This window comes from Hyperolius riggenbachi, chromosome 4 (assembly GCF_040937935.1).
Source record: "Hyperolius riggenbachi isolate aHypRig1 chromosome 4, aHypRig1.pri, whole genome shotgun sequence".
Taxonomy (NCBI): Eukaryota; Metazoa; Chordata; class Amphibia; order Anura; family Hyperoliidae; genus Hyperolius; species Hyperolius riggenbachi.
In genome coordinates, this window is record NC_090649.1 from 81,701,394 (window position 1) to 81,727,463 (window position 26,070).

The following is a 26,070-nucleotide window of genomic DNA, read 5'->3' on the forward strand; positions in this document are numbered from 1 at the left end:
TCACCTCCCTCTATTGCAGGGGTCTCAAACTCAATTTACCCGGGGGCCGCAGGAGGCAAAGTCAGGATGAGGCTGGGCCGCATAAGGGAGTTCACATGTCCCCGCCGCAAAACGAGGGCTGCAGAGCCCCCAAATCGCCCCGGGGGGCAATCCGCCGGCATTTCCTGGAAGGGGCAGAGCTTTCAGCTTCAGCTCTGCCCCTCCTGACGTCAATCGCGGCGGATCGCCGCCTCTGCCCGTCCCTCTCACTCTTCCTTCACAGAGAGGGGCGGGGGAGAGGCGGCGATCCATTCGGCGATTGACGTCAGGAGGGGCAGGGCTACAGCTGGAAGCTCTGCCCCTCAGCGCAGTCGTGGATGTTTGCGCGGGGGATTTGGGGGTCTGCAGCCCTTGTTTAGCGGCGGGGATGCGGCGGATTACTTGGGAGCACTGAAGCGAACTATAAGGTAAAATGGGCAAATATAGTTCGCTTCCGTGTCTCTTTTGCTTGTGCCGGCAGGCAGGGCCGGTTTAAGCAACAATAGGGCCCCAGAGCAAAATAAACCTGCCCCCCCCCCAACAGATACCCTGGAACAAAAATCGGCATTAAGGGACCTTTTTTGCAGCTGGTATAGTCAGGGTGTGAAGCCCCAATCGGTCGGAGCTCCACATTCTGGCTACCCCAGCCTGCATGGGGGACAAGGGGTTAAAAAGTTTCAGGAGGGGGGACCCCACATAATTTTTAAAAAATAAATTCCCACTCTAAACATAAAAGAAAAAAAGAAAAGAAAAAATAAAAAAAAAAATAAAAAAATGGGAAAATAGGAAAAAATGCCAGGAATCTTCATACAGCCATATTGCGGCTGTATAGCGATCCCTGGCCAAAGCGCTGCGGCTGCGTATGGACCCCCTGGAAACCCTGTCTGGAAATGTATTGCTCTTTCTTTTGATACATGTAAAATTACACTACCGTTAGGTTTGCTACTAAAAGTGACATTTACCGCATTTAAAAGTATACTATTTTCCTTCGAAACTTTAAAATCGATTTTCTCAAAAACTATAAGGTCTTTTTGAAAAATTGTTTTTTCCTCTTATTCCTAATGATCTCCTTAGCATATCCTGCAAATTTAGGGTTTCTAGCATTTAAGGTAGATTTGCTATTAACCATTAAAGTTGGCGGGTTTTTAAATGTGTATTTTTTTCCTTTGCAACTTTAAAATCGATTTTCTCAAAAACTATAAGGCCGATTTGAAAAAAATTGTTTTCCTCTTGTAGCCACTGGGGGCCCCTACAAGCTCTGGGGCCCTGGGGCCACAAAATATTGTATCGCGGGCCGCGAGTTTGAGACCCCTGCTCTAGTATGTGTGTGTGTGTGTGTTAACACTGGAGATCACAAGTTATACTGGAAACCTGTATTCATTAAAACTAGTTGTTCCTGTGAGTAGAGTACATTGTCATGACTACACAAATTCCCCCAAATAACAGACACAATTTAATCACTACTGGTCAGGTTTCTTGTTCTGTGATCCAGGGAAACCTTAGTAAATCAGCCTAAGGCCTCTTGCACACTGCAAGCGATTCAGATTCCGCTTTTTAATCTGTTTTTTACATCAGATTCAGATTCCGATTTGCAGTGTGCAGGGAGAAAACTGCAAATCTAAATCGGAATCGGAAGTAAAAACAGATTAAAAAGCGGAATCTGAATCTGAATCGCTTGCAGTGTGCAAGAGGCCTCAGTTTTACATTTTCTGTAATCTGGCTTTGATGAATATAGGAATGATTGTGGCAGCTGTTAATGTATTTCTGTTTTGTAGACCCAGTTCTGATTGACACTGGGATGAATGTGGTGAGTATCCAGTGGAATCACTGCGGAAGTGTCTTGGCTGTAGCCGGCTCTCAACGGACCACCACCCAGGATAAAGAAGTCAATATTGTGCAGTTCTACACCCCGTTCGGGGAGGTAACTGTTTTTTTCTCTATGTTCAGTTGCATGAGTAACTTTCTTTTTTTCTTTTCTTTTATTCCTCCCTTCATCAGATCAAGTAACAAACACGCCTAACTAATCTCGGCCAGTTTTGTTTATGGCCACCTCCACTGAGATCCCAGCGCATTTATGGGGGTCCCACAACCTTGTTTAAAGATCTGGACCTTTAGATCTTTAAGCGATCCGCAAGTGCATCGTTCTCCTTACCCCTCCCCTGCAGGAAGCCACTCCTTTATGCGCTACACGTCGTCCCTCCTCCCATCTCCATAGCAACAGACCTCTCCGTTATACGCTGCACGGCATCCCTCCTCCCATCTCCATAACAACAAACCTCTCCTTTATGCGCTGCACATTGTCCCTACTCCCATCTCCATAGCAACGGACATCTCCTTTATGAACTGCATGGAGTCCATACCTTCCATCTCTATAGCAACAGACATCTCCTTCATGAACTGCCGGTGTCCCTTCTCCCATCTCCATAGCTACAAACATCTCCTTTATGCGCTGCACATTGTCCCTCCTCCCATCTCCATAGCAACTGACATCTCCTTTATGAACTGCATGGAGTCCATACCTTCCATCTCTATAGCAACAGACATCTCCTTCATGAACTACATTGAGTCCCTCCTTCTATCGCCATAGCAACAGACATCGCTTTTATGAACTGCACGGCGTCCCTCCTCCAATCTCCATAGCAACAGGCGTCTCCTTTATGCTCTGCACAGCGTCCTTCCTCCCGTCTTAATAGCAACAGATATCTCCTTTATACGCTGCACGGCGTCCCTCCTCCTATCTTCATAGCAACAGATATCTCCTTTATTCGCTGCACGGCGTCCCTCCTCCCATCTTCATAGCAACAGATATCTCCTTTATTTGCTGCCGGCGTCCCTGCTCCCACCTCCATAGCAACAGACATTTTCTTTATGCGCAGCACGTTGTTCCTCCTCCCATCCCCATAGCAACAGATATCTTGTCCTGCTATAGCAAAGTGAGTCAGCGTTCAACCCCCAACCTGTCACCTGGTGGATCCAGTCTCAGTCCCTACATGTGACAACAGTTGTGCGTGTGTACGAATCTTTAGGATTCAATTCACAGACAGATTTAAGTGTTAAGAAGTCTTTGAAGTGATGATTTTTCTCTTCCGAATGATAATAAGTTCAAGTAAAAAATCTTTAACATCTTCAAATTCATACCTGCTTTCTTGTCACTCCACAAAGAGCTGTGAGTTAATTATGTCTCTATTCCCCTGCAGGAGGTAAAATAGCTGCCATTTAAAATGGCCATATTTGAGTGCAGAGTAATTTTTATTCATTATAGGTGGATAAAGTCGGCTGTAATTTTAAATACCTCCCATTGTGAATTAAAGTATGCAGATTAGGAGTCCTAACATTGCAGGCTTAGCGCTTGTTCCTGGGGAGTGACTCACAAAGCATTGAAGCCAGAGGACCAGCATGAGACATTGAATTAATATCCTTTAAAGGAGTCCAGCAATGTCTGCTTTTATTCTACTTCTGCTCCTTTAATAATCATCATAGATTAAGTCTATACATACATGCCATAAAAGATCAAAGGGTTTTTTTTGGTGCAGAATTAGTGAACATTTATGCATGCAGTTGTCACTTGAAAAGGCTTCAAACCTTGTGTGGATAACTGGTAAGTATCCGGCTAGCCAGTGACCAGCATCCAACAGGTACACCACCCCTGTAGATCCAATAGACAATATCTAAAGAAAGGACACGACACTCACAAGGCTGTATGCAGCAACAAGCTGTATTGGAATTTAGTGGACACACGTTTCACCCCTGAGGAAGGGCATCCTTCCAAAACATGTAGTGGGGGTCCACTAAGCTCCAATACAGCTTGTTGCTGCATACAGCCTTTTGAGTGCCATGCCCTTTCTTTAGCTATTGTAATACAGTTTTTACTGTAGGTTTTTTGTTTTGCACTTTTTCACCTTGTGCTCTTTTCCAATTACCTTGTTTTGATTGAGGCTCCTTTTACACTTGCATTGCTTCCAACTAGCGCACCTCATCGCAATGTCCACAAAACTCAATGGAACAGGTTACACTTCCTGCAATGTGCCGGAAGTGCACCATAAGCAATGAAAATCAACACAGTGTTTTCCCCAGACTCATTTAGCCGGGTGCTCCACTCGGCTAGTTTTGCTGCGCACCCGGCTGCCATCGGCTCACCACCTCCTCTGCTGTAAGCAGAGAAGCACCGGCCCTGCATTCTCTCATCTCGCCCCACCCGGCTACTTTTTTATGCCACCCGGTTGGAAAAAAAAGTCTGGGGAGAACACTGCAATGGTGTCATGCATTGAATTTTTGGAGCATGTGTGGTGTGCATGCGCAGATGTACATTTTCAGATGACGTGTTTTCTGTCCCGCAGTATACACATAACTGAAGGGTGCGACTTTTTGACAGCAGGATTCCTCCAATTTCCCTGTCAACGCAGTTTGCTGCATATTTTAAAGTGTGTGTAATGATGCCGTGCGGCAGCCATTTCGCCACGCACAAATCGCATCGCACCAAGTGTAAAAGGGTTGCTGTATATTTAACTTGGTACTAATATAAAAATCTAATGTTTTTATATTTTATTATGATTCTCTTTGCAGCATCTGCGTACGTTGAAAGTCCCGGGGAAACAAATGTCCGCTGTGTCTTGGGAAGGAGGCGGCTTGAGAATCGGACTGGCTGTGGACTCATTCATATACTTTGCCAACATTAGACCAGATTATAAGGTGTGATGTATTTTTATAATTCATGGAACATCACCTAGATCTCTGATATGTGCTGGTATCTCCCGATCTGCATTATCCTTCAAGCTGGCTGTTTATGTCTTCCTTTAATGAGCTACGCCTCTATAGAGCTTGCCTGTAGAAAATAAATTAATGTACCGTATTCAGTGTTCTAAAGCACACCTGAAGTGAAAGTTATATGAAGGCTGCCATATTTATGTCCTTTTAACTGCCTAACGACTATGTCACGCCAATGGCACCTAACACCGATTGGCATCAAGTCCTAGAGCTGCAGTTTGCCAGGGAACACACACGCGTTCACTCCGTGATCAGCCTGCAAGCTGCGATTGTGGCTAGCAGACTGTTCAGAGCCGAAAGGGGAAAGAAAATCCCTTTGTTTACATTTGCACAGCGCTGTGATCTCCTTCAGCGCTGTACGGGGGACACTCTGCTGTCCCTTAGTGCGGCTCCTAATGTGTGTCCTCTCATAGGCTGATGCCTATGAGAGGCGGGGATGAATGCCGATCACCGTCCTATGACGATTTAGGACGGCACAGAAGGAAGGGAGGAAAACCCCTCCCCCCCCTTTTTTTTTTCTTTTAATAAAAAAAACAAGGATCGCAGCAGCGATCAGAGACCTCCTAAAGAGTGTCCCATTAAGGACAAGAAAAGGAGGTTAAATTAATTTGTGTGCTTTGTTGTAGAGTTGTGCAGCACGCTGACAAAGCTGCACAGCCCTCTATTGTGAAAAATGGCCTGGTCACTGGGGGATGTAAGCCTGTGGTCCTGAAGTGGTTAAAGTGGATCCGAGATAAACTTTTACTCATTGCATAATTGTGTTCCTATCATATAGTTTATAGGGCATTCCTTAAGCAAAATACGTTTTTTCTGTTTTAATACCCTAATTCCCTATAAACTAAACAAGCCTCGCCCACAGCTTCTCCAGAGTGCCATGGCATTTTCAGACAGTAGCAAGGGCTTATGGGAGCTCAGTCTGGGCAGGAGGAGGAGGAGGTGTACTATTCAGAGATTTCAGAGGCAGAGGGGAGGAGGAAAAGTTTTTTTTTTATTTTGCACAGGCTGAGGGGTGGAGATGCAGTTGCAGATTACCTGTGTAATGATGACAAACAGAACATAGCCGCTCTCATTGTATCACAGGAAGAAATAATCAAACTGTTGAAGCTGTTTGCAGCTAGATATGCTGTGTAAACTATCTAAACTTTAGATAAGATATATAGACCAGTTACTTGTTGTAGTTAGTTTTTCATCTCGGATGCGCTTTAAGCTATACCAGTTGCCTGACATTCCCACTGATCTCTTTTGCTGCATTAGTGTCTGAATCACCAAACTGAAACATGCATGCAGAGAACCAGTCACAGTCCAATCATGATCTGCTACATACTTGTTGAGTGTATGTGGCTTAATGTATCTGAGTCAGAGGAGCAGCAGGACAGCCAGGCAACTGGTTTTATATAGAAGGAAATGCATATTTCAGTTTCCGTATCCCTTTTGCTTCAGGTGTGCTTAATGAGGAAGCGTCACATTTATAGGCAGTCTGCCTGAATCTCAGTTTTGGGCTTTTAGTCAAGAATCTGTGCACCCGGGGAAAACAAATTCATGCATTTTATGCTTACTTGACATATATCATACATGTTACAGAAGTAAATGTATTATATATACTATATATCCATATCCGTGCCAGACTTGACCTCCAGAAGCATATGGAATGACCACCACCACCTCACCCTCAGAAGTGGGCACTCACCCTTAGAAGATGACCCCCGACTAGATGGGTCACACAACGCCTCTGGGATATTTTCAGGCAATCCCCTGCCTATACTGGCTCCTTTTGGCGATATGTTATACGACAATGTGTCCACAGCATTCACCTCAAATAAAGCACATATTCCTTTCCATAGCGTAAAACCATAAGAGACAGTTTATTTATATTAAAAATGCACACTCACATTCCAATGGGCTTTTTGTAGAGCATAGAGTTTTATAGGGCTCTACCCTTTCATGTTGGCCGCCTGGCTGGCTCTCCGTGTTCACATAGAGGACCTTTCCTCGATCTTCCCACACGCCACGCCGGCTTACTTCCGCCTCTGCCGCCACGCCCTACTAGTTTCGTCCTATTGGACTCATCAGGAGCATGCGCAGAGGTATCCGTAATGCGTATTTATAGCCGCAATCCCGCCCCGTTCCTCCCCCCTACCTGATTGGCTCCGCCGCCGCTTCCGCGTTCCAGCCGCCGTGGAGCGCAAGCTGGCCACCAGGAAATGAGATACTCTCCCTCTCTATTAAGGTGACGTATCTAAATGCTCTTAAAATGCTTGAAAAAGTTTAAAAATCTTTTAAAAACGCACAAAAAATTCCATGTTTGCAAAACTATGGAAAAATTGTTTTTTTGAGCCAGCCACCTGGCCCTTATGAGAGGTATAGATTCACATTTCGTTTTAACTGTTATCAATACTTTTAATATACATACATATACATTACAAAAACGCCACTTTTTTCTAGTGTGCACAATTTGAATGGGACATAAGCCAAAAACCCCAAACAATAAATCCCCCTCACATTATAGTGCGAACTCCCTAAAACCATTTAATATTCAAAAACCAACAGAGCAAAACTAGTTGCAATATATATTTTTACATATCTTTCTCCATATACTTAGTGACAATACCCCGATACCCAAAGTACATAGGCTCTATCCCATTCCATTCCGCACACCATTACAACACTCCCCTTTTTATCCCCTTCAATCATTGCTCAAGTAACATATGAGATCAATGTCTGCATTCAACCCCTTTGGCTTCAAGGAATTCATGTGATGTATCCACCACGTTTCCCTTCTTGAAACCTCCCTTGTTATATTCCCCCCCCCCCCTCCAATGTGCATTTACTTTTTCCAGACCACAGAAAAACATCATAGATGCATCACAATTATGTACATCCCTAAAATGTGAGGACAGCGTATGCCCCCTCAAACCTTTTTTAACATTAGGTATATGCTCTCTTATGCGTTCCTTCAACGGTCTAGTAGTCCGACCTATGTATTGGAGGCCACATGGGCACCATATCATATAGACAACATTCTTATCGTTACATGATATAAACTGCCGTATTTTTGTTCTGTTATTATTAGAAAACCCCACTACTTCCTGTATACGGGTTGTATTTATCTCCCTACACCCCTTACATTTTCTGCAGGGGTAGAACCCCTGTTGTTGCCATCCCTGTAACCTCTCTCCTCTTCTACTTTTGGGTTCAACACAACTTGGCGCTAAGTAGTTTTTTAAATTGCGGCCTTTTCTATATATGAACTTAGGATTTATGGGTAAAATTTGTCTAAGTTCCATATCTGACATAAGAATATCCTAATACTTACCTATTATCCCCTGTATTGTTTTGTATTGTTCATTGTAATCTGAGACAAAAGCAACTTCATATCTGTTATTTTCTTTCCCCTTTTCATTATTTTGCAATAGTTCCCTTCTATCTTTATTTCTGACATCATTAAATTGTGTTTGTAAAAAATCCTCATTGTACCCTTTCTCGATAAATCTATCTATCTATTAACACCCGTGCCTGTGTATCAAAATCGTCTACTCCCGTGCAGTTACGTTTCACCCTCATCAGTTGTCCTCTAGGGACATTTTTAATCCAATTCGGGTGGTGTCCACTATGAACTGAGATATACCCATTACGGTCTGTCTCCTTAAAGAGACTCCGTAACAAAAATTGCATCCTGTTTTTTATCATCCTACAAGTTCCAAAAGCTATTCTAATGTGTTCTGGCTTACTGCAGCACGTTCTACTATCCCCATCTCTGTAATAAATCAACTTATCTCTCTCTTGTCAGACTTGTCAGCCTGTGTCTGGAAGGCTGCCAAGTTCTTCAGTGTTGTGGTTCTGTGATGCATCTCCCCCCTCCAGGCCCCTCTCTGCACACTGCCTGTGTATTATTTAGATTAGGGCAGCTTCTCTCTTATCTTTTACAAGCTGGATAAATCCTCCTCTGAGCTGGCTGGGCTTTCACATACTGAGGAATTACATACAGGCAGAGCTGTCTGCACTCTGCAGGAAGAAACAGCCTGACACTTGACAGTGGAAGATGTCTGCAGGGGGAAAGAAACACACAAATGATCTCTTGAGATTCAAAAGGAAGGGTGTATACAGCCTGCTTGTGCATGGATGTATTTTCTATGTGTGGACATACTGTACATCAACCTACTTCCTGTTTTGGTGGCCATTTTGTTTGTTTATAAACAAACTTTTTAAAACTGTTTTTAACCACTTTTAATGTGCCGAGGAGCGGCGAAATTGTGACAGAGGGTAATAGGAGATGTCCCCTAACGCACTGGTATGTTAACTTTTGTGCGATTTTAACAATACAGATTCTCTTTAAAATAATTTTTTGACACCACCACCCCATCTACTATTGACAGTGATAAATCTAAAAAATGTATAGTTTCTCTATGAGCCTCATATGACAGTGTAATATTAACATCATTGTTATTAAGTGCTCTTATATACTGTGCCAAACCTTCCTCAGTGCCCCCCCCAAACTATAAACAGGTCATCAATATACCTTTTCCAGGTCAGTACCTGTTTTGAACCCTCCTGTGCTAACACCTCCTGTTCCCATTTACCCATAAAAAGGTTTGCCAAACTGGGGGCAAACCCCGCCCCCATGGCACAACCCCTATGCTGTTTATAATATTCACCCCCATGCCAGAAATAGTTTTTTTCCATTGCGAATTTTAGGATTTTCATAAGGTACTTAATTTGATCATCAGGTATTCCTCCTTGTTGTTTCATGTAATATTCCACCGCTTGAATCCCTTTGTCTTGAGGAATATTTGTGTACAGCGAGGATACGTCGGCCGTAACCAACCAAGCCCCATCCCTGACCGACGTACCCTCGATGCACTGCAAGGTGTGTTTGGTGTCTTTAAAGACATGTGGCAAAGAGTCCACTAGTGGCTGCAGAAAATCGTCCAAATATTTTCCAAGGCGGTGAGTTAAAGAGAATCTGTATTGTTAAAATCGCTCAAAAGTAAACATACCAGTGCGTTAGGGGACATCTCCTATTACCCTCTGTCACAATTTTGCCGCTCCCCGCCGCATTAAAAGTGGTTAAAAACAGTTTTAAAAAGTTTGTTTGTAAACAAACAAAATGGCCACCAAAACAGGAAGTAGGTTGATGTACAGTATGTCCACACATAGAAAATACATCCATACATAAGCAGGCTGTATACAGCATTCCTTTTGAATCTCAAGAGATCATTTGTGTGTTTCTTTCCCCCATGCACTGAAGTTTCAGGCTGCTCTTTTCTTCCTGCAAACAGCTTTGCCCTTGTCTGTAATTCCTCAGTATGTGAAAGCCCAGCCAGCTCAGAGGACCATTTATCCAGCTGATTAGAGCAGCTTCTCTCTTCTCTCTTATCTAAATAACACACAGGCAGTGTGCATAGAGGGGCCAGGAAGGGTGAGTTCATAGCAGAACCACAACACTGAAGAACTTGGCAGCCTTCCAGACACAGGCCGACAAGTCTGACAGGGGAAAGATACATTGATTTATTACAGAGACTGTGATAGTATTAAGTGCTGCAGTAAGCCAGAACACATTAGAATAGCTTTTGGAACTTGTAGGATGATAAAAAACAGGATGCAATTTTTGTTACGGAGTCTCTTTAAAGAATCTATCCCACTAACAATGGGTCTACCTGGGGGGTTTACCTTGTCTTTATGTATCTTGGGTATTTGATACTGTATATGACCGGGATGCGTGGCGCCGAGGGGAGGAGGTATCTGAACTCTCCATCCCCCAGGAACCCCGCATCCAGGCCTTCCCGTAGGAGCTGTCTGAGTTCCTCATAATATTTTTGAGTGGGATCCCCTCTAAGTTTCGTATATGTGTTCTGATCACTTACCAATCTATTTAATTCATTATTATATTGATTTTTATTTAGGACCACCACTCCCCACCCTTTGTCTGCGGGACGTATCACCAAATTTTTTTCCTCCAATAGGGACCTAGCCACATTCTGTACCCCCGGATATTTCCTTTCTGGAATTGCATTTATCTCATCCATTACCAATTTTTTAAAAACTCCTATCGCATGAAAACCTGTTTCTTGTGGGTTGAACGTTGAGTTGTTCTTTAATGATGTATGTCTATACTGTCCAGCTGCCCCTTCTTGGGTGGCTGGTGGGTTTGCCCTACCTGTGGGCCCTTCCTTTTTCAGGAAGTATTTCTTCAAATTCAGTTTACGTGTAAATTTCTCTAGATCTATATACGTGTTAAATGTATTAATACCTCTTTTAGGGGCAAATTTTAGACCTTCATTTAAAGTTCTGATCTCTGGTTTGGACAATGTCACTCCACTCAGATTAAAGATACCCTGGGCTTCTATTCTTTTCTTTTTTTCGAATTGCTTTCGCCCTCCCCTTGTTCCCCTTCTGGTCCTCTTTTTTCAGGTATGGGTCTGTTGTATCCTCCCGTTCCCCAATCTGTTTGGTTGTATCCCCTGTCCACCTCCAAAAAAGGTTCAAACTGCACCTCCTGTCTTATCGGATCATATCTATTTTGAACAGGCACATTATATCCGATTTGTCTGGGGTTAGGTCCCCTCCCCCCTGTCCTGGTGGTCTTACCCATTGTGACCCTCCATTGTACTGAGGGTTATAGTTAGCATATTGGGGTTTAGCTCCCCCATACCCTCTCCCCCCTCTTTATGGTCCTGAATTTACCCCCCTATATGGCCTCCCCCTATTGGTCTGGGAACCTGATTACCCCCTATTTGAATTGGAATCCCATGATTAATTACGACTTCTTGTTTTGGGGCCCCTCCCGTGGGATTTTTTTCATCTGTCTCTTGTGCCGCAATTTTTTTCTTAATTTGCCATCTGTATGCCTCTTTACTTTTATGGGCCTGGTAATCTCTAAAGAATTTTTTCCTTTTTTCTACCACTATCTCACGTTCATTTTTTTGAAGGATTTCCATAATTTTTTGTGTTTTTCTATTATATTCATCTGTACCTTTCCCTACCTCCAATCTCTTTCTAATGGTCTCAATTTCACCTCCCAATCTTTCCATCCTCCTAGTTTTTCTTTTCATCAACAATTGAACTAAACCCACCCCACATTTATCAAAGTATTCTTCCCATTCGGCATAATTTTCCTCACTATCCTCTCCATCATTTGCTGTGAGATCCCACCTCAGTCGCTTTGGAACAATATGCTCCTTTTCATATTTAGCGAGTGTGGAGAGATCCCACCATGTAGATTGCTCTTTAACCATGAGGTTCTGCAAGCATTTAAAATCATTATCCACAGATGGAATGTGTTCATCTTGTACATTAAAAATATCCTCCAAGTTTACTCGCTTATTCAATCTCATTTCAAACAAATCCAAATCCATGTCTGCTGCAATGTAATCTATTCCTACAAGTGACAATTCAATATTAACACACTGCGCTGACCAATATGAAAAATATTGGAAAATATTTGGACGATTTTCTGCAGCCACTAGTGGACTCTTTGCCACATGTCTTAAAAGACACCAAACACACCTTGCAGTGCATCGAGGGTACATCGGTCAGGGATGGGGCTTGGTTGGTTACGGCCGACGTATCCTCGCTGTACACAAATATTCCTCAAGACAAAGGGATTCAAGCGGTGGATTATTACATGAAACAACAAGGAGGAATACCTGATGATCAAATTAAGTACCTTATGAAAATCCTAAAATTCGCAATGGAAAAAAACTATTTCTGGCATGGGGGTGAATATTATAAACAGCATAGGGGTTGTGCCATGGGGCGGGGTTTGCCCCCAGTTTGGCAAGCCTTTTTATGGGTAAATGGGAACAGGAGGTGTTAGCACAGGAGGGTTCAAAACAGGTACTGACCTGGAAAAGGTATATTGATGACCGGTTTATAGTTTGGGGGGGCACTGAGGAAGGTTTGGCACAGTATATAAGAGCACTTAATAACAATGATGTTAATATTACACTGTCATATGAGGCTCATAGAGAAACTATACATTTTTTGGATTTATCACTGTCAATAGTAGATGGGGTGGTGGTGTCAAAAAATTATTTTAAGGAGACAGACCGTAATGGGTATATCTCAGTTCATAGTGGACACCACCCGAATTGGATTAAAAATGTCCCTAGAGGACAACTGATGAGGGTGAAACGTAACTGCATGGGAATAGACGATTTTGATACACAGGCACGGGTGTTAATAGATAGATTTATCGAGGAAAGGGTACAATGAGGATTTTTTACAAACACAATTTAATGATGTCAGAAATAAAGATAGAAGGGAACTATTGCAAAATAATGAAAAGGGGAAAGAAAATAACAGATATGAAGTTGCTTTTGTCTCAGATTACAATGAACAATACAAAACAATACAGGGGATAATAGGTAAGTATTAGGATATTCTTATGTCAGATATGGAACTTAGACAAATTTTACCCATAAATCCTAAGTTCATATATAGAAAAGGCCGCAATTTAAAAAACTACTTAGCGCCAAGTTGTGTTGAACCCAAAAGTAGAAGAGGAGAGAGGTTACAGGGATGGCAACAACAGGGGTTCTACCCCTGCAGAAAATGTAAGGGGTGTAGGGAGATAAATACAACCCGTATACAGGAAGTAGTGGGGTTTTCTAATAATAACAGAACAAAAATACGGCAGTTTATATCATGTAACGATAAGAATGTTGTCTATATGATATGGTGCCCATGTGGCCTCCAATACATAGGTCGGACTACTAGACCGTTGAAGGAACGCATAAGAGAGCATATACCTAATGTTAAAAAAGGTTTGAGGGGGCATACGCTGTCCTCACATTTTAGGGATGTACATAATTGTGATGCATCTATGATGTTTTTCTGTGGTCTGGAAAAAGTAAATGCACATTGGAGGGGGGGGGGGGGGGGGGGGGGGGGGTGGGAATATAACAAGGGAGGTTTCAAGAAGGGAAACGTGGTGGATACATCACATGAATTCCTTGAAGCCAAAGGGGTTGAATGCAGACATTGATCTCATATGTTACTTGAGCAATGATTGAAGGGGATAAAAAGGGGAGTGTTGTAATGGTGTGCGGAATGGAATGGGATAGAGCCTATGTACTTTGGGTATCGGGGTATTGTCACTAAGTATATGGAGAAAGATATGTAAAAATATATATTGCAACTAGTTTTGCTCTGTTGGTTTTTGAATATTAAATGGTTTTAGGGAGTTCGCACTATAATGTGAGGGGGATTTATTGTTTGGGGTTTTTGGCTTATGTCCCATTCAAATTGTGCACACTAGAAAAAAGTGGCGTTTTTGTAATGTATATGTATGTATATTAAAAGTATTGATAACAGTTAAAACGAAATGTGAATCTATACCTCTCATAAGGGCCAGGTGGCTGGCTCAAAAAAACAATTTTTCCATAGTTTTGCAAACATGGAATTTTTTGTGCGTTTTTAAAAGATTTTTAAACTTTTTCAAGCATTTTAAGAGCATTTAGATACGTCACCTTAATAGAGAGGGAGAGTATCTCATTTCCTGGTGGCCAGCTTGCGCTCCACGGCGGCTGGAACGCGGAAGCGGCGGCGGAGCCAATCAGGTAGGGGGGAGGAACGGGGCGGGATTGCGGCTATAAATACGCATTACGGATACCTCTGCGCATGCTCCTGATGAGTCCAATAGGACGAAACTAGTAGGGCGTGGCGGCAGAGGCGGAAGTAAGCCGGCGTGGCGTGTGGGAAGATCGAGGAAAGGTCCTCTATGTGAACACGGAGAGCCAGCCAGGCGGCCAACATGAAAGGGTAGAGCCCTATAAAACTCTATGCTCTACAAAAAGCCCATTGGAATGTGAGTGTGCATTTTTAATATAAATAAACTGTCTCTTATGGTTTTACGCTATGGAAAGGAATATGTGCTTTATTTGAGGTGAATGCTGTGGACACATTGTCGTATAACATATCGCCAAAAGGAGCCAGTATAGGCAGGGGATTGCCTGAAAATATCCCAGAGGCGTTGTGTGACCCATCTAGTCGGGGGTCATCTTCTAAGGGTGAGTGCCCACTTCTGAGGGTGAGGTGGTGGTGGTCATTCCATATGCTTCTGGAGGTCAAGTCTGGCACGGATATGGATATATAGGACTTTGCACTTAAAGAGGAACTGTAACGGTAAAACGTCCCCTGGGGGGTACTCACCTCGGGTGGGGGAAGCCTCAGGATCCTAATGAGGCTTCCCACGCCGTCCTGCGTCCCTCGGGGGTCTCGCTGTAGCCTTCCGTACAGCCGTGACGCAATATTTACCTTCCTGGCTCCTGCGCAGGCGCTCTGATGGCTGTCGGCTCCGAAGTAGGCGAAAATACCCGATCGCCGTCGGGTCCGCTCTACTGCTCAGGCGCAAGTCTCCGGCGCCTGCGCAGTAGAGCAGACCCGACGGAGATCGGGTATTTCCGTCTATTTCCGAGCCGAATGCAGCCACAGCGCCCCCGCTGGAGCCAGCAAAGGTAAATATTGAAATTACAGTCGGGCCTGTCGCCGGCTGTTCAGAGGGCTGCAGCGAGACCCCCGTGGGACGCAGGACGGCGTGGGAAGCCTCATTAGGATCCGGAGGCTTCCCCCACCCGAGTTGAGTACCCCCCAGGGGATCTTTTTCAAGTTACAGAGTCTCTTTAAGAAAGTTGAGGACTGTGAACACAGCAGGAGCGCTTATACTTTTATAAACTTTTTATTGTATCAATTTTAAGGAGCGCACCACCGTGAATATAAAGTAGAACTCTCATATTGGTCAGCGCAGTGTGTTAATATTGAATTGTATTATATATACTGAACAGTGAAGTGTCTGTGTAATGGGTTACTATAGAGAATTGTCTATCGCTTAAAGCAGAACACAGTTTGGCATTGTATACCTAACTCTTCACTACCTATATAGTTATCCTACCTGTCACTAACCTAAAGTAATATCATCTTTGTGAAAATCAGGACTCCCTCCATGGTCACAGTCGGCGTACTGGAAGCAACCATCTTGCATGTCATTTCCAGCTCAATCTTTCAGTTAGAAAAATCCAATTACAATAAAGTACCTTGAATAGGGAGGTTTTCTGGTATAGCTGTGTGATCTCTTTGTATACAAACTTATAAGGGCCCCAGGACAAAGTGAAAGTAAAACCATTAAAGAAAACCTGTGATCTATGCGATTCACAAATTTAGATACCTCGGGAGGGGGAAGCCTATGAGTCCTCCAGGGACTTTTTCGGTTCTCCTCAGTCAGGCTGTTTTTGCGCAGATGCATGTTTCCAATCAGGCTCAGCTTTTTGCACCGAAGACGGAGCAGGTCCGTGGTAATGCGCATGTGCCAGCCATCAACAAGGCTTGTTAATAGTTTTCGTGCAGGGACAGTGCTGGAGCGGACCGGTGGAGAGACAGGGGAATCCTCTGCGGGTCCCAGAGGCTTCTCTCTCCCACGTTCAGTACCCAAATTGGGCACTCCCGCCCCCCAGGCGTCTCTTACACTTTTAGGTACTCTCTTTAGGTACCTTTTTTGTTTTGTTTTTTGTTTTGTTTTTTTGCACTGTTGCACAGACACAAGGAAAACATAGAGAAATGCTCCCTGTATGTATTTAGAGAGTTTAGCCTGTCTAATTCCCCCTCATCTGTGACTAATCACCACTATACTTTGATCTCTCAACTGTGTCAACTCAGGCATATCTGCTGTCACAGCAGAGCAGTTAATTTGTAAACACAAGATGTTAACCCTTTGTCTACTTTCATGAAAGCAGGAAGTAGACTCATTGCAGATGTATTGCAGGATTTATATCAGCTGTAACAAAGAAATGTTTTTCTTAAAAGGCTATTAAGCTGTTGCTTATCTTCAGGTCCACTTTCAGCGCTTGTTAATAGAAATTATAATAATAATAATATGGCTAATCTATGGGATCAGAGAGGAAATCCTTATTAATTAGTTTTAGGGATATATGTTGAAGTGTGAACAGACTGGTTTTTGTAGCTGTTGTGGAGTGAGATTATGTGTATGAGTGAGTGAAGGGTTAATGAACCATGCTTCTTGGTTGTTGCAGGGATCTTGTATTTAACCTGCCTGTGTTTTTCCTTGTGTGTGGCAGTGGGGGTTTTGTTCTAACACAGTGGTTTACGCTTACACAAGACCTGACCGGCCGGAGTATTGCGTAGTCTTCTGGGACACCAAAAACAATGAGAAGTTTGTAAAGTACGTGAAGAGCTTGCTATCCGTGACCACATGCGGGGATTTCTGCATACTGGCCACCAAGGCTGACGAGAACCATCCCCAGGTTTGTCTGCCGCTTTTATTATTGTACTGTGGTCAGACCTGTGGTTGACTGTCAAGTGCTAGATGACATTATTACCTGTATGTGACCATTATAAAGCAGTATCACTACCTTTTTCCAGCTGCACGATCCTGTGATAATCTCCAAATCAGTCCAGGCTTGTTGAGAGCCACTGCGGCAAATTATATAAAAAAAAGACAAAACTGGAACTGTAACCAAGGATCAAACTTCATTCCAATCAGTATCCCCTTTGAAAAATCTCATTTTTTCTCGAATAGATCATCAGGGGGTTCTGTATGGCTGATATTGTGGTGAAACCCCTCCCACAGTGTGATGTCAGGACCAGGGTCCTCTATATAAACCACACAACCACGGCTTTCCATAATCAAAAGCTACACAGACTAGTATCCACAGTATAATGTAATTACTTAATTCGGCACGTACCCCTCAGATAAAAACAAATTAAAACTGGGGACAGTCAATATAACGGGTAATAATACAAATACATAGTATACACATAGGTCAACCTGGTAGTGGCTAACTCTTGAACAAAAATAGTCAGAAAAGTGCATATAAACACTCACTTGCACAGCCTATAATCCACTGCAGTACGGCTACACAATGTGAGAGTGCTGAAGGTACAGAGGTGTGCACAATGACAGGGCCACCCAGGAATAGACCGCGTCACACCCGTCGGACCATCCGCCACACCGTTTCTCATGCGTTCCGGCATGGCTTGTGCATCCTCAAAGATTAGCCACTACCAGGTTGACCTATGTGTATACTATGTATTTGTATCAGCAGCAGTGACAGGCTCTTGGAATGCACAGTAATATTTTCAGCCTTGATATATACTGTTTTTTTCGGACTATAAACCGCTCCTGACCATAAGACGCACCTAGGTTTAGAGGGCAAAATCCGGGGGGTCGGGGCCTATAGGTTTATACTAAACCTGGTGCATCCATGGTGAAGGGGCATCTTGTGGATTATGCCCCCTTTGTACCTCATACCCCCTTGTACCTCCTTGTGTCTCCCTGTGTCCTCCTTGTGTCCTCCTTTATGCCCCTTTGTGTCCCCCTGTGTCCTCCATTGTCCCCTTGTCCTCCTCTGCATGGGCACAGTACAGGGAGTCCCTGACATTGCGGCAGGTTGGAGGTTTGTATTGGCAGACGTTCACAAGTCAGGAACTCCCTGCATTTGGACTATAAGACGCAGTGACTTTTTTTTCCCCCTCACTTTTGGGGGAGAAAAAGTGAGTCTTATAGTCCAAAAAAATACAGTACATCATAATAATGCATGACTGCGTTTAGTGTGTACTGTTGATGCTGTTCCCCGACACGTTATCTAGCTGTTCATATGTTTTTTTTCCGCTTGTCTTCCAGGATGACACTGACTCTGATCCCAGTAGGGTTAAGGTAACATTTATTATACATCATGCTCCCTGTCAGTCCAGCTGTAGGATATTTTATTGGTGTTGAGTGCTGGGTATACCAGGCTGGTCTCTCTCCTATGTGAAATTGTATTTCGAGTTAGTTGATGCTGACTGAAGAAAAGGAAAGGATGCGCTTGACCAATCCATAAAAGTCCAACCTTTATTGAAAAACGAGCATGCGTATCGGAGTTTCACTATCACTCCTTAGTTGTAGAGCTATGACTAAGGAGCGATTGTAAAGCTCCGATACGCGTGAGCTAAACTTTGTGCTATGTCCATTGTGCACGTTTTCCAATAAAGGTTGGACCTTTATGGATTGGTCGAGCGGATCCTTTCCTTCTCTTCAGATGTCTAATGGATTACGGCTGCCTTGGCTCTGCTCCCAGTCCTAGAGGTGGTGTGGTGAGCAGTGTTCACACTTTGTATACACTAATTGATGCTGACAACCTATTAAAAAAACCTGTCACATCAAAAAGTTCCCCTGGGGGGTACTCACCTCGGGAGGGGGAAGCCTCAGGGTCCCAATGAGGCTTCCCACACCATCCTCCGTCTCTGGGGGGTCTCGCTGCAGCCCTCCGAACAGCGGCGATGTAAATATTTACCTTCCCGGCTCCTGCGCAGGCACTGTGGCGGCTCTTGGCTCCGAAATAGGCGGCAATAACCGATCGCCGTCGGGTCTGCTCTATTGCGCAGGCGCAAGTCTCCGGCACCTGCGCAGTAGAGCGGACCAGACTGAGATCGGGTATTTCCGTCTACATCGGAGCCGAAAGCCGCAACAGCGCCCCCGCTGGAGCCTGGAAAGGTAAATATTGAACAAGCTGATGGATTTGTTGGGCCGCTGTTTGGTGGGCTGCAGCGAGACCCCTGAGGGACGGACGACGGCGTGGGAAGCCTCATTGGGACCCTGAGGCTTCCCCATCCCGAGGTGAGTACCCCCAGGGGAACTTTTTGATGTTAGTGTCTTTAAGCAGCGGAGAGGGATTGTGGTTATTATTGACCCTGTTTACAGGCATACAACGTTTGACAGCCAGACAGCTGTTTGTGATCATTTCAGTCATCAGGGCTGGTTCAGACAGGCATTTGAATGCGGTGTTTGCTGCGGCCCTCATTTAACGCTGGCAGAGGCTCTGTGTGAACCGGTGTTGTGTCTGATCGTGCTGCCTGAGAATTTGTGCTGCCCCGCATGCGCAGTAGAAGTCTGTACAGCCAAATTTCCTGTTTGTGCTGCCCCAAATAACACCCCAAATATCTCAGCTTCCACACCTCCTACACTCCCTAAATTTTTAGGGTAGAACTACCTCTGTACCAACTTACAGCCCCCTATTCCCGCTGGTTCCCAAGACCGCTTTCTGTAATCTATCTCTGCAACCAGCAGAGCTAGGGGTCCCCTCCCTACCCTGAAAATGTGGTGAGTGTAGGACGTGTGGAAGCGGAGATATGTCAGGGGAATTATATTTATGCCCCCACTGAGCATCCGTGATACTCAGTGAGGAAGGGAGCTTCCGGGCAGCACAATCAGACATAACACCGGCCCTAAGTCTGCCGTCTTTACATCTCATCTTCTCTACCTGCCAAAACGCACACTGCGAGCAATTGGCTTAAAGGACAACTGAAGTTAGAAGAATATGGAGGCTGCTGTATTTATTTCTTTATAAACAATACCAGTTGCCTGGCAGCCCTGCTGATCTATTTGGCTGCAGTAATGTCTGAATAACACCAGAAACAAGCATGCAGCTAATCTTGTCAGATCTGACAATAATGTTCCAAAACACCTGATTTGCTGCATTCTTGTTCAGGGTCTATGGCTAAAAGTATTAGAGGTAGAGGATCAGCAGGATAGCCAGGCACCTGGTATTGATCAAAAGGAATTAAATATGGCAGCCTACATCCCTCTTGCTTCAGTTGTCCTTTTAAAGCCACTCACTAAAAAAATAAATTAGATACTTACCTTAGTAGAGGGTCCTAATGAGCTTTCCCTCTCCTCTGCTGGTGCCCTCGGTGTAGTATTTGACTAAATTGGCCAAATACTTCTCCTTCCGCCGGTGAAGGTGACTTGGGAAAGTCTTCAGGAGGCTGAGTCCTCCCAAAGACCGTCCGCTCCATACTGCGCACTCACGAGCGCCCTCTATCACGCAATCGTGCATGCACAGTATGGAGCCGCCTGTCTTCAGGAGGACTCTGCTCCCGAACACTTCCGAAGTCCTCCGCGACGGGGGATGCAAACGGGAGAGCCAGCACTGCACCAAGGACACCGGCAGAGGAGAGGGAAGGCTGGATAGTGTAATGGTTAAGGGCTCTGCCTCTGACACGGGAGACCTGGGTTCGAATCTCGGCTCTGCCTGTTCAGTAAGCCAGCACCAATTCAGTAGGAGACCTTAGGCAAGTTTCCCTAACACTGCTACTGCCTATAGAGCGCATCCTAGTGGCTGCAGCTCTGGCGCTTTGAGTCCGCCAGGAGAAAAGCGCAATATAAATGTTATTTGTCTTGTCTTGTCATTAGGACCCAGAGCCTTCCCTCTCCTTAAATACGTATCTGGTTTCTTTTTTTAATGAGCGGTTCCCATTGGCTTTAAGTGGAATTTTTCAGCTGCTTGTGTTACTCTCAGCACACTGTAGAGACTTCCTGCTTCTATCCATAGGTTGGTTCATACAACTCAGCTGAGCCCTGTGTATCTGACTGCCAACAGCTGTAGACAGTCAGCTGAAGTGATCAGGAATGATTGCAAAACAGTATTGTATGTATGGAGCTATATTCTCCAAGTATTGAACTCCTGTTCATTGTTTAAATTTGTTTTTCACCCGCCTGACTCTTTTTTTTTTTTTTTTTTTTTTTTAAATTATTATTAATAAAGGTAAATATAGAGGTGAATATGGGACTAGACCATCACTCAGTTTTCATACTTGATGCAGCCATTCCAGAGGTTTTTTTTTTTTACTTTGAAAAAGTTAGCCAGATGACCCTAGAGATCTCTACATGGAGTATGGAGCTGCCAGTAGAGTGGGAGTTCTCTTGCCAGCATAATGCTGAATACACACGGTGCATTCGCGCACTCGATTTCCCGCTCGATTCCCGTCAATTTGTTTATTTCCAACATGTCCGATTTGGATTTCGATGGATCGTTAGGTCGATTTGCATGCAAAGTATGCCAAATCGACCTAATGATCCATCGAAATCCAAATCGGACATGTTGGAAATAAACGAATCGACGGGAATCGAGCGGGAAATCGAGTGCGCAAACGCACCGTGTGTATCCAGCATAAGAGTCGATCACCAGACCTTACCCACCTCCTCCCTCTGCTTCTGTGGAGAAGGGGGAGCAAGTGGGCAGGGTCAGTTGTGTGCTAACAGATAGACTGGCTGATGACACTTCCCAGCTCCTCCCTGACTACCTTTTATATAGGTGATGTGGAGGAGTTTGAATGGAACATCGACTGCTGTTCATTCAGCAAAGCACCGTCTGAAAATGAGATGGTTTTGCAAAATCAGCTAGCCAAGCAAGCAGTTTCCCATCCCAGCAGTGAGAGAGCCGGCATTGTATAAGAAAACGTACTTCCCTGTGTGTGTGTGTGTGTGTGTGTGTGTGTCCCCACAGCAGGGTTTGTATTGTTTTTGTATATTGCTGATGCTCGTCTGCTAATTAGACAATTGTGGCAGAGCTAAGCCGAAAGATCACAGTCTGTGCTCCTCTAGCTTATGCAGTTGGGCTCAGTATGTTACTACACGCTTTTGATAAATGGTAATTACTGTTTACTGTATAAGTGATTTTATTTACATTCTGACTGACTTCTGTCTCTCTACCTTTCCTCATAGAATGCACCACTCTCTGGAGCTCAGGTGAGCTGTTTTTAATTTTGCTGTTCCTGAGGTTCCTTTTATATGTCTATATAAATGTCTGTACACACACTAGACAAAACTCGGCCGAGGCGGCCACTAAAGACCGCCTCTTTCGAGAATCGTGCGTGTATGGCGGTCCCAACACATAGGCAAGAGAGCTGGATCAGCATGGGCAAGACAGCTGGCAGACTTTTCCAACGCTACGCCCCCTCTGTCATGTGCTGCAGCTGCCTGCCATAGTGACAGAACACCTTGCTAGCCTTCAGGCTAATGACCTGTCTGCACAGCCTGGTCTTAACCACTTGCCGACTGCGCACTCATAACGCGCATCGGCAAAGTGGTAGCTGCAGGACCAGCGACGCAGATCTGCGTCGCCGGCTGAAGGCTAATTAATCAGGAAACAGCCGCTCGCGCGAGCTTCCTGTCATTTCACGGTGGGGGGCTCCGTGAATAGCCTGCGGGCTGCCGATCACAGCTCGCAGGCTAAATGTAAACACAAGCGGAAATAATCCGCTTTGTTTACATTTTTACAACGCTGCTACAGTAGCAGTGCTGTAGTAGATCAGCGATCCCCGACCAATCAGCGGCCGGGGATCGCTGTCACATGACAGCGGGGAGCCTGTTAGAGGCTGCACAGGACAGATCCGTTCCTGTGCAGCCTCCGATCTCTCGGGCAGGGAGGGAGAAGGAGGAGAGGGGGAATCTTGCGGTGGAGGGGGCTTTGAGGTGCCCCCCCCCCCGCCACCCACGGCATGCAGGAGCGATCAGACCCCCCCAGCACATCATCCCCCTAGTGGGGAAAAAAGGGGGGCGATCTGGTCGCTCTTCCTGTCATTTGATCTGTGCTGGAGGCTGTAGAGCCCACCCAGCACAGATCTGAAAAAACAGCGCTGGTCCTTAAGGGAAGGTAAAGGCTAGGTCCTCAAGTGGTTAAAAACCGACCCTTTTACTGACTGCTGTAATCTTTGAGAATTGACATTTACTGATGTTTAAGGCGGTTTTTACTGCGCAAGCCGGTAATTTACCTCACTGGTCGGTAATTTTACTTTTTCATGTGGTAAAATGCTTAGAGAATTAGAGGTTTGGTAAAATCTGCATTTTTTTTTTTTTTTTTGCACTACTGAATGCTGTAATGCTTTGAGAATTGAGGTCAAGGTGTACCTAATTATAGCACATTCTCTTGACTGCAGAAGTTATGAATTAAACAAATGCATACATTATTAGTTTCTCCAAATAATTAAAAATAGTAATACTGTAACAATAGTTACATCTGTTTATAGTTACTGTACTTAAAAATAATGACACCTTGATAATAAAGACATAATATTTCAGAGAATGTTAATTTAATGCTGATGAATGCGTACATGTTTCAGTAGTTACCACTAGGTGCACAAGTTAAAACAAAAATAAAAATCTGTATCTTTAAATGCAAAATGCAATACTCCTAGCAGCCAATCGCGATCTTTTATTTCATAATTAAAGGACAACTATAGTGAGAGGGATATGGAGGCTGCCATATTAATTTCCTTTTAAACAATACGAGTTGCCTGGCTATCCTGCTGGTCCTCTGCCTCTAATCCTTTTAGCCATAGCCCCTGAACAAGCATGCAGCAGATCAGGCGGTTCTGACATTATTGTCAGATCTGACAAGAGTAGCTGCATGATTGTTTCTGGTGTGATTCAGACACTACTGCAGCCCAATAGACCAGCAGGGCTGCCAGGCAACTGGTATTTAAATAAATATGGCAGCCTCCAAATACCTCTCACTTCAGTTGTCCTTTAAATAAAATCAACAGCGTTACTGTTTCACATATATACATTATTCTTTTTCTGTATTTTTTTCTAGTATGTGCTGGTTTTGTGTAACTCCATTGGAACTCCACTGGATTCAAAATACATTGACATAGGTATGTGACTAGAGTGTAAAACAACTTCGTGAAAAATAAAGATTTTTGCACTGATTTGCTATTATTATTTTATTGAGTTTTTATGTACTGTATTAGTATTTTGGGTTAAAAAAAAAATGTTTTTATCCCAAAATAACGTTGTATAATTATTATTATTATTATTGATTTATAAAGCGCCAACATAGTCCATATCGCACGGTACAAAGAAAGAATCAAAGGTGGAGTACATAATAATACAGACAATGGTATATACCAATATACAAATTACAATGGCAAATGTAACATGAATAAAATATTCCTTTACAATCTAAAGGAATCGGGAGGAACAAGAGGTGGGGAAGTATACAATATTCATACCTAGAGGCAGTGTATTTTTAGGTGATCTAGTAGGAAGTATAACTTGGCCAGAGGTGACGGGGGGAGTGGCCAAAGGTAGAGCGTATGCTTCTTGGAAAAAGTGAGTTTTGAGGGAACGTTTAATGATATCAAAGGTTGGAGAGTGACAGATGTCTTGTAGCAGGGGTTCCAGAGAAGGGGTGAAGCACATGAGAATTCTTGGTTTATATTCAGGGTAGTGGCCACAACATACAGAGTTAGATTTCTGGTTCTCTGCCTCTCAGGCCATGTGAAACTACAGACATGATTTTTCTTACTTTAACTCTGCTTGAAAAGGAAACCTGAAGTGAGAGGAATACGGAGGCTGCTAATAAACAGTGCCAGTTGCCTGACTCCCATGCTGATGCTTTGCCTCTAACGCTATCAGTCTCTGGCCCAGAATAAGCATGCAGTACAGATGCTGTGACTCTGGTCTGACACCACTAGCTGCATGCTTATTGCAGGTGTGTGACTCAGCTAAAGCCAAAAGATCAGCATGGCAGCCAGGCAACTGGCATTGTTTATATGTCAGCCTCTGTATTACGCTTTTTTTAGGTTCCCTTTAATTTGCTCTACTAAATAATAGAAGTAAAATTCAGGGAGAGCCAAGTCACCCTCCTCTTTAGTCCTCCTATAAGGGAGAAATGTGAAATCAGTGTTGTCTATTGCCTCATGTAAAGGCAGCTATAATATTGTAGAGCTGATTAAATAATCTTTTTTTTTTTTTTTTAGTTGTATTTTAGTGTTATAAGCCTCTTACCCACTTCTATGATGCATGCAACGCAGGTGGCGTGGCTGTGCGATTCTACCACACAGGGCCGAGGCAGAGGCGAGAGAGACTCCAGCCTCAGGGCGCAGTGTAGGAGGGGGCGCACAACTCACTCTGCTATCATTCCCCTATTGTGTTTGAAGCAGAGAGAAATAAGTAAAGGGGATACATGGCAGTGACTGCAAGACAGATAACTAGAGATTAAGGTGTTGGGGGCCCTGGGGCGCCTCTTAGGGCCCGTTTCCACTAGAGCGAATCTGCATGCGTTTTCTGCATGCAGATTCGCATAACCAATACAAGTGGATGGGACTGTTTCCACTTATCAGGATTTCTTAGCGTTTTTCTGTGCAGAAAAAATCTGCACGGCAGAGCCATCAGAAAATCGCATACAATGTAATTAATAGGAAAAACACATGCGTTTTCACATGTGTTTTTGTGTAAAAAGCACACCAGCATTGACATGGTTAAAAATGCTTTGCCACAAAACGCATGCGAAATCGCACAGAAAAACGCATGGAAAAACGCATCCGCATGCAAAATCGCACATGTGTTTTCCGCACTGGAATCGCACCGCACCAATGGAAACGTACCCTAAGTCTAATAGCAATCAGTGTGGGAGGGATGGGTAGGGCACTTTGGTGTCTCAGGGCTCGTTTCCACTATTGCGGTGCAGAATCGCCTGGATTCCACCGCTGATGAAATCGCATGCGGATGCGATT

The 26,070-nt window shown here is 44.1% G+C and overlaps 1 protein-coding gene across 1 annotated transcript in view; it reads left to right on the forward strand.

Moving 5' to 3' along the window:
• Positions 1 to 26,070, forward strand: part of WDR35 (WD repeat domain 35) — a 125,613-nt gene that overhangs the window by 21,881 nt on the left and 77,662 nt on the right. The window contains exons 8-13 of the mRNA XM_068280266.1: positions 1,794 to 1,939; positions 4,582 to 4,707; positions 16,851 to 17,036; positions 18,416 to 18,448; positions 22,277 to 22,300; positions 24,147 to 24,207. Of these exons, the coding sequence (XP_068136367.1) occupies positions 1,794 to 1,939; positions 4,582 to 4,707; positions 16,851 to 17,036; positions 18,416 to 18,448; positions 22,277 to 22,300; positions 24,147 to 24,207 (576 nt within the window). The remainder of the gene's footprint in view (positions 1 to 1,793; positions 1,940 to 4,581; positions 4,708 to 16,850; positions 17,037 to 18,415; positions 18,449 to 22,276; positions 22,301 to 24,146; positions 24,208 to 26,070) is intronic.